Genomic DNA, 7,964 nt, shown 5'->3' with positions numbered 1-7,964 from the left:
ATGACAGGCTTTCATTGAAGTTATTTTATATTTCACAGCACATTGTCATGTTTGTTTAAAATTCCTTTTCAAAATCATTTTATAAGATCTTTCTACAAGACATGTATTTGTTAAACCTACGTCACTATTAGATTCTTGTTTGATTTTGTGTATATTTGCAATGTTATGACTGAGATCCAATGAAAGATGGTGTAACAAAAATAAACTTTAAAAATACTTTTTGTTTTTGTGGAACAGTTTTTTAAGGGTTTCGACTTAAACTGTTTTATTGACGATCTTCTTAAAAACATATTACCAGTTGTGTATACTTTTATCACTTCTTTCTTTAATTATTTAATGGAGCCTATTATTCTGCTGCAACATACAGTGGATGACTTTAATATCTAAATATCATATAGTGTGTCCAATGTAAAAGAAAAGACCATGCTACTTATAACTGATTATAAAATTAATTTAAATTCCAAATGATACGGAGAAACGTAAAATGTAGGAGATAGGCATTAAGAAAACATGCCCATGACAAATCGTAGATATGTTTTTTTTTTTCAAAAAACAAACAAGGAAAAATGAAAAATAAAAATTGTCAGCAGTGGCTGAAAAATAATACTTTTGGTAAAAGTAGCCTTCTGACACAAAAAAACTCTGGTAAAAGTCCTTACATAAGTATTAGCAGTGGAGCAAACATGTTAATTTCCCTTGAAATGAAAAGTTAATTAATGTTTGATTAATATTGTAAGTAAAACAATCTTTCAAGTTTCAAAGCTTATTGCTAAATTAATATACTGATGACTGCACTTATCATTAGTAATAGGTCCACAGCTGACTTTCTATTCAATATGTATTGAAAAACATTATCAAATATACAAAATATGCAAACGATTTACTCAACATGAATAGTTAATTTAAAATGTACAGGGTGGCGCCCTCATTGTGACGTCACTCGTCTCGTGGAGCTGTAACACTTTCACTTTCATCTATCAGGAAGAAGCAGCGTTTAAAAGTGTTGAGCCAGGTGAAGGTAAGTCGTCGATCCGTATGCGTCATAAATTCATTTTTTACGGGTTGTATGTATGTTCAAAAAGTAGACTTAAAGTTCGTTACACAACATTAACGTTAGTTGTGTTACAAATTTAGGAAATAAGAAAACTGGGAAGCAAATATAGCCCGTTAAGGTTAGCATTAGCTTAACGTAACCGAAAGTAGCGTCGAGCGAAAGCATAGTGTCAACATTTTTACAATTTTATGTAAATACAACAAATATAACGTTACAAGCCTTGCTGTCATCTGTGTTAAAGGAAGAAGAGGACTGTCAAAATGTCGGACAACGAGACGCCCATGGAGGTGAGTATAACAGATTAGATTAGCTAGATAGTCTGCAAATTAGTTTTGAACAACAAAACGTTATTTAAAAAAAAACTAAGGGAGCTGTGGTATTCACTTGATATGAGCGTATTTGACTGTCGTCAGATAAATTGAGTCTTAATTGCTCCAATTGTCTTTTTTTATCTTAAGGTTGACAACCCGCAGCCTCTAACCCCTCACGATAAGTCTGCTAAGGTGGGTATTTGAGCGTGTGTGTGCAATAAAGCTGTGTTCAATTATATACATCTCTCACCCCATTTCCAAGACATGAGCAGCTTTTAAAAACTAAAAACCGAGGCATAGAAAATCTAGGTCAAGTTCCAGCAGGCCTGTGTGTTTTTCTGTATGTGAAAGTGAAAGTATTAATGTAGGCACAAGTTCCCAGGAAAGCTAAACTGGTCCTAAATAATCACAGACTGTTGCTCTCTGCTGTATTGAGGCTGTTTACTTTATTCTAGTCTTCTATATAATGTTGATAACCTAGACTGATACGTTATCAACACTATATTTAGAACTCTAATGTAATTTAAGCTGGGCCCTAGTAGCTGAATGGCATGTTTTTTTGCTATATTGCTTAGAAATACAGTAACAACAACTGTAACACGTTTTTTGATGACTTTATTACAGAATAAAGATGAAGTTCAAGTCAGTCTCTTAATGAAGGGGTTAGAGGAGGTTCAACCGCAAAAATGTGTAAGAGAACTGCAGAAACTTCTTCAGAGTTGGGTGAACATCAAAAGCAACTTTAAAAGAGACATCTCTGTTTTAAGTGTCACCGATAATGGGACTAAGGCTGTGATAAATCTTTCACCTGCTTCAGGTATAGTATGATATTTTTTAATTTTATTTTTAAATAATCAAATGGCACATCTATTACCAATAGATTTTTTGGAAACATGTTTATTTTGTGTTTGTCTTCTTTTTTAGCTGTGGATGAGTTTCAGAAACTGAGTGGACAAACACTAACCAGCAAATGCAAGAACCACACAGTCACAATACAGTCTGTTGCGTTGACACCACCAGAGCAGAAGACACGAATGTCAGAGGACGCTTCACTGAACTTCACTCCTTCATTCATGTCAGAGGCACAACATGTATGTACTGTGTTGTGAATCAGTAGATATGAATTATATTGAAAATGAATGCTTTTTACTAAATGAATACATTGTATTTTATTCAGGAGCAAGAGCACCTGGCAAAGCTGACTAGGGCAGTTTCTACAGCAGGAGAGGAGACATGCACTTGTCCTGTCCCAGTGGACCATTTCTGGTACGTGAACAACATCTACAAGGAAGAAATTAAACGTATAGAGAAAGAAAATAGAGTTAAAATCACAGCAGAAGTAAATGTGACATTTCAAGTAGACCAGGAAGATGGAAACTCACAAAAAGCTCTCTCTGAGTTCACAAGCCTCGTCCAGAAGTGCTTAATTGAATTAAATGGCCCACCTATTTCTCTCAAAAATGCATATGAAGAGGAGTTGAAAAACGTGCTGAAAATCGCCCAGACAAAAGAAAACAAGCTTTTGCTTACTGTGTCCTCTGGAAATATGACCGCATGGGGACCAACACCAATTCAAGAAGCCATCAGAAAGTCCTTGACTCCATCAACAAATACCAGCCCGTCTGGTGGAGAGTCTACGTGGGAGTTTCTAGACGCACCACTGAACGTTGGCTTGAGCATCAAAGACCCTCTCGTCAATGCTGGACTAACCATGGAGGAGAGCTCCTGGAAGCTGTTGACTACTTCCTTCAATGAGCAAGTGACTAAGATCGAATCTAAGTTTGGTGTAAACTTTAAAGAATCAGAGATCAGTCCAGGCAAAGTCAAAGTCATAGCTTGCTACAACAAACCTGGAGGAAACATCTCAATGGAGAGCCATGCTGTCAGAGCTCTGCTTCATCTGTATCAGAAGAGTGTCACAACACCCATGAGCTGTACCCAACACCAGGGCGCCACTGGGTTCACTGGCTCAATGTCAGAAGGCGCCTCTGGTGGACATGCGTTGAATGGAAAATCAGGAGACAGCACTGACACAACAACAGGGGAGGGAGCAACAGCAGAAAATGACAAAGATGAAAAATGTCCTATATGCATGGAGAAATTTACCGAAAAGAAACAGCTCAAGTGTAAACATGAGTTTTGTGAGGAATGCCTGGCCAAGTCAGAGAAAGCCATGGGACCCATCTGTCCTGTATGCAGAGATGTCTTTGGTATGATGAAGGGAGACCAGCCAGATGGACACATGAAATGGCTGTTTTGTCCCTTATCCCTTCCTGGATTCTCAGGCTGCGGCACTATAACCATTCACTATGAGATGTTCAGTGGAAAACAGACGGTAAATGCCTTGAGTTAAATATTTTCAGATGTGTCATTTGTAGAACTTTAATTTCTGACATGACTTTCAGTTCTAATATATGTTTTACAATCTTTTGCAGCTAAAGCATCCAAATCCTGGAGAGCATTATACTGGTATAAGAAGAACAGCATATCTGCCAGACAATGCAGAGGGAAACGAAGTGCTGCGCCTGTTGAAGAAAGCGTTTGACCAGAAGCTCATTTTCACTGTTGGAACGTCCAGAACGTCTGGGATGGACAACCAGGTGACCTGGAACGACATTCACCACAAGACCAACACTACAGGAGGACCAGAGTGGTACAGTAGCCAAATCTCTTTTATTTATACACATATGTATTATAATGTGTATATACTGTATAATGTCGAGTCTACTGAAATGCCATATATTAACACGTGTACATACTCTTGTACTGTTTCCAAAGTTTTGGGTATCCTGATCCTAGCTACCTGAGCAGAGTCAAGGAGGAGCTGAAGGCTAAAGGCATCGAGTGAAGACTTCGATACAAAGTGGCTGAGGAGAGTTGTTTTATCACAAAAGAATTAAATGATTATGTAAAACAAGCAATTACTGGATTGTACATACTGCTTAATTGTCTCTCATCAGTAAGGGTTACGTTGAGGTGGAGTAATCAGCATTTATAGCTTAAAAATGTATGGTTTAGCAATGTGTATTATATTTACCTATTAAGCAGAACTTTGAAGGATTTCCTTAATTTGTTTGTTGATTGATAATGTTTCTCAAAAATATAATATAAGAGTCACATTTGTGAACATACGTAAATAGAACTTTACGTCTACAGTACACTTACTGTGCTAAGATTCTCCACCAACTGCTCACGTGTACCTATGACATAAGAAAAAAATCACTAAAACCTATTGGCTTGTTTTCTGTATAATTTTATATATACAGTATGTTAAATTTAAATTTTAACATTTTATTTATAACAATATCTGTTATTTAGTTTGTAAATTACTCCCAGAAATTAAACATTATTCTCTTCCCAGAAGAAAGTCTGAGCCTTTATGCATTACTATGAACGATAAAAGCTACTGGAGGCCTATGTGTAGTTGTTCATTAAAGGAAACGAGGACAAATCAAATAGTTCTGTAGGATACAGATAATCCAGAAATAGGATTTTTTTTTTAAACAGCAGGCCTACATTTAACATAATGAATGTGCGCAGTCAAATGTCAGATAAAGAATTCTGTTCTTTTTTTGAAGTTGTAAACTCGATCAATTGCAAACACTTTGTGCTAATTAATGTTGTATGCACTGTATTTAATAGTAAAGATTATCAAAACGCCAGGCAGTGTCGAGGACAAAGAAGAGCCGTGGAAGTAGCGAGTAACTTTAGTCCATAGAATGCAACAGTATGAAAGAAGTGGGCTGTGCTGCATTCAAATGCTCCTCAGATAATCCACTTTGCCAAGTTGAGAAGTCGTTACTCCGAGTTTGGTGCGTTCTTGAGCTTTGTGAGTAATGCGGAAAAATAAATAAACGCTACACAGAAGATCTGTGACGTGTCTCCAATAGGAATAGGACTGTTAAAACAGTTATTTGTTAATTTAAGTACTAATTGACAAAATGTGTCCACCTCTAACCAATGGTGCATACTAAAGAGAGGTACAGTAGCCAAATCTCTTTATATATATATATATATATATATATATATATATATATATATATATAATATGTTGATTTGTATCATATGTGTGTGTGTGTGTGTGTGTGTAGGAGAGTTGTTTTATCACAATCTTTTTTTAAACGATTATGTAAAACAAGCAATTACTGGAATGCACATACTTCTGTATTATATATCGTCTTGTTTCTTGTATTTTTTTATGGTATTAGTCAGGGTTACTTTGAGTTGATGGTTTAGCAACATGTATTCGCTTCAACTATTAAGGATAATTTAAGGATTTCCTCAATTATTTTAATTGGTAGTTTTATCAATTTAAAATGTAATCAGATTTACTGTTTGCCTAATAAATGGTTGAACCAACCCACACTGACTCCTCACAGTATTCTTCACTTTATCAGCGTATATTGAGGGGAAACAAACACAAAAGACAGTGGCTTGTTTTCTGTACAATTGTTTTTAATTTTTTATTTATAACAATATCTGTTATTTAGTTTGTAAAGTACTCCAGCAAAATTAAACATTATTCTCTTTCCAGAAGAAAGTCTGTGCCTCCATGCATTGTGTACTATAAAAGCTATGTGTCATTTTTCATAAAAAAGGACTAATCAAAAAGCAATTCTGAAAATGCATGTATGATTTAGCAAAAATGTTCTTTAGGTCAAATGATTGTACTTCTCTCTCAATTAAAGACAAAACATATACAACAGCATAAAATAACACTTGCTGACAGGTAAGCAACAAAAAAAAAACTTATTATTGTAGTTACATTAAAGATTGGTGTTACTTTTCACATGCATTAAGATATGGCTGACACATTTCTGACAGAAAGCAGCATTTTGGGAAAGAGGCTGAGCGTAAGACGTGTCAGAGCGACCAGAATGGTAGCATTAGCAGCAGCATGGCACAGAGGAAAGTGAGAGATTAGAGCAGAGAAATGCTAAAGACCAAATGAACATAATGCACTTAAGACTGAGTCATTACAAAACTGTGAACGTACAGACTTTGATCCTCTAAAGGTAGAAAGAAAAATCTACTTAAAGCCAGATGTATGTTATCTGGTCTTTTACAAAATGGACTGGAGAAATAAAAGACAAACAAAGACCCATCTCACTCTTTTTTTCTTCTTCTTAGGTTTTACCATAATTGCACCCTCCCTTTCCTTCTGGATCAAGACCCTTGTGCCAGACAATTAAATGGTGTAGGCATGACACTATCCATCAAAGTCTTATATATTTGCTATATGGCCCTCCCGTTATTAATCAGCTGTGGCCTGGCCATGTTCACCCAACCAACTGGCCACCCATGAGGGCCTTTACCCTTCCCATCTTTACATCTGTAATCTCCACCCACCACTCTGCCTGGAATGTTTCACCCATGACCAACTTCCTCACTTTCCCGACTTCTTAATCACACACTAAAAAAAACGCCTCTCATCCTCTCACTTCAGCAAATCATGAGCTTCAACTGTCACACAATGTGATAAACAAACATACCTGTTTTACATCATACGTTAGAAAGCCTACAATATACACTATACCGTAAAATATGAATTCTGTGCAAGGAAGACAACACAATCATTTCATGAACATTGCTCTCTGAGAAGAAATTATGTGGAAATACTGTAGTTGCCATCTGGTATTGACATTTTACATGTGCTATACACAAACGGTGCGATCACAAATCTGTCTCACAAAATCTTGCTTAGAAACTCCAGCAAGACAACATATGTACCGATTTAGAAAACTTTGAGTTTTGCCTTTCCCACTCAAAGTCAACACAAACAACATACAGTTGGCACTGGTGAAATGGAACACTGTTTTTCTTTTCTATACAATTCATACAAAAATAAAAAATTAAAATTGCTCCAATGATAGCATCTTTTCTTCTGATTTTCTTGTTTCCATTTCATTTTGCACAGAGGTAGTGGCTATTTAGGTAAAGGGTAAGGGACAAAGTGTAAATTAAAAATCTCTCATAGAAAATGTTATTCATTTTTGACCAGAGGAATCTCAAAAGAACAAAATATAATACTGCAATCACATACAAAAGTAGTCCTTCATTTTTGTACATTTTATACAGTGTTCACACTTTTTTATCAATTTTCTCTCACACTTTTTATCAATTTTTTTTTGTTTCGTTTTTCTTTAAAAGGCAAGAAGAGGGGGTGTTTGGAATAGCGTGATCCAGGCCAATGGACATTTTATGTCAGGGGGTCCACAAGGGGCTCCTCGTCTCCACGTGACAGCAACTCCTTCTTCTCATCTGTGCTGGCCAGAGAGTTGCGACTGTTGTGTGCTCCCATGTAAAGAGTGGCATATACTGGGTTTGTGAAGTTGGTGGGCTGGAAAGGGCCAAAATTATCCATTAGATATCATTTATATGTGCAGCGGCTACAACATCTGTGTATGTATATTTGTCTCTACCTTGTCTGGGTCCAGCGTGAAGTCTGCGTCTAGCAGCTCCCCAGCGTCGTCATCCGGCTCGCCCTCGTAGATCTTGTAGGCAGGGTTTCCAATCTCAACATTCATGGCCCCGTTGGTCATCCTTTGGTGCTGGAAGCCCTTGGCCCTACACAAAAATTAAAGGGCACCGTCATATCT

The 7,964-nt window shown here is 36.6% G+C and overlaps 2 protein-coding genes across 8 annotated transcripts in view; one reads left to right on the top strand and one right to left on the bottom strand.

The window, feature by feature from the left end:
- Positions 1–954: 954 nt before the first annotated feature.
- On the top strand, positions 955–4,261 carry LOC116688460 (uncharacterized). Its single transcript, XM_032514516.1, has 8 exons — positions 955–1,018; positions 1,296–1,341; positions 1,513–1,557; positions 1,990–2,182; positions 2,290–2,456; positions 2,543–3,700; positions 3,801–4,018; positions 4,144–4,261. The coding sequence occupies exons 2-8, from the start codon at positions 1,315–1,317 to the stop codon at positions 4,211–4,213; spliced, it is 1,878 nt and encodes a 625-aa protein (XP_032370407.1). The 5' UTR covers positions 955–1,018; positions 1,296–1,314; the 3' UTR covers positions 4,214–4,261.
- A 1,541-nt stretch (positions 4,262–5,802) lies between these two features.
- The window catches only part of LOC116688457 (low-density lipoprotein receptor-related protein 1), a 91,251-nt gene continuing 89,089 nt past the window's right edge, over positions 5,803–7,964 (bottom strand). For all 7 annotated transcript variants that reach the window (XM_032514508.1, XM_032514510.1, XM_032514509.1 and 4 more), the window contains 2 exons: positions 7,788–7,932; positions 5,803–7,705 (listed from right to left, as the gene is read on the bottom strand). In XM_032514508.1, the coding sequence (XP_032370399.1) occupies positions 7,565–7,705; positions 7,788–7,932 (286 nt within the window). In that variant the 3' untranslated portion in view covers positions 5,803–7,564. The remainder of the gene's footprint in view (positions 7,706–7,787; positions 7,933–7,964) is intronic.

Source organism: Etheostoma spectabile, chromosome 4, assembly GCF_008692095.1.
Source record: "Etheostoma spectabile isolate EspeVRDwgs_2016 chromosome 4, UIUC_Espe_1.0, whole genome shotgun sequence".
In the NCBI taxonomy this organism is placed as follows: Eukaryota; Metazoa; Chordata; class Actinopteri; order Perciformes; family Percidae; genus Etheostoma; species Etheostoma spectabile.
The sequence above is the reverse complement of the archived record's forward strand: the minus strand, read 5'-3'. Positions and strand labels throughout refer to the sequence as shown.

What these genes read in the sequence shown, in the direction of transcription:
- LOC116688460 (XM_032514516.1), top strand. Translation starts at nt 1,315, where the DNA reads ATGTCGGACAACGAGACGCCCATGGAG. An exon ending in AAATCTTTCACCTGCTTCAG is followed by an intron (nt 2,183 to 2,289) that starts GTATAGTATGAT and finishes CTTCTTTTTTAG; the next exon opens with CTGTGGATGAGTTTCAGAAA. An exon ending in TCATGTCAGAGGCACAACAT is followed by an intron (nt 2,457 to 2,542) that starts GTATGTACTGTG and finishes TATTTTATTCAG; the next exon opens with GAGCAAGAGCACCTGGCAAA.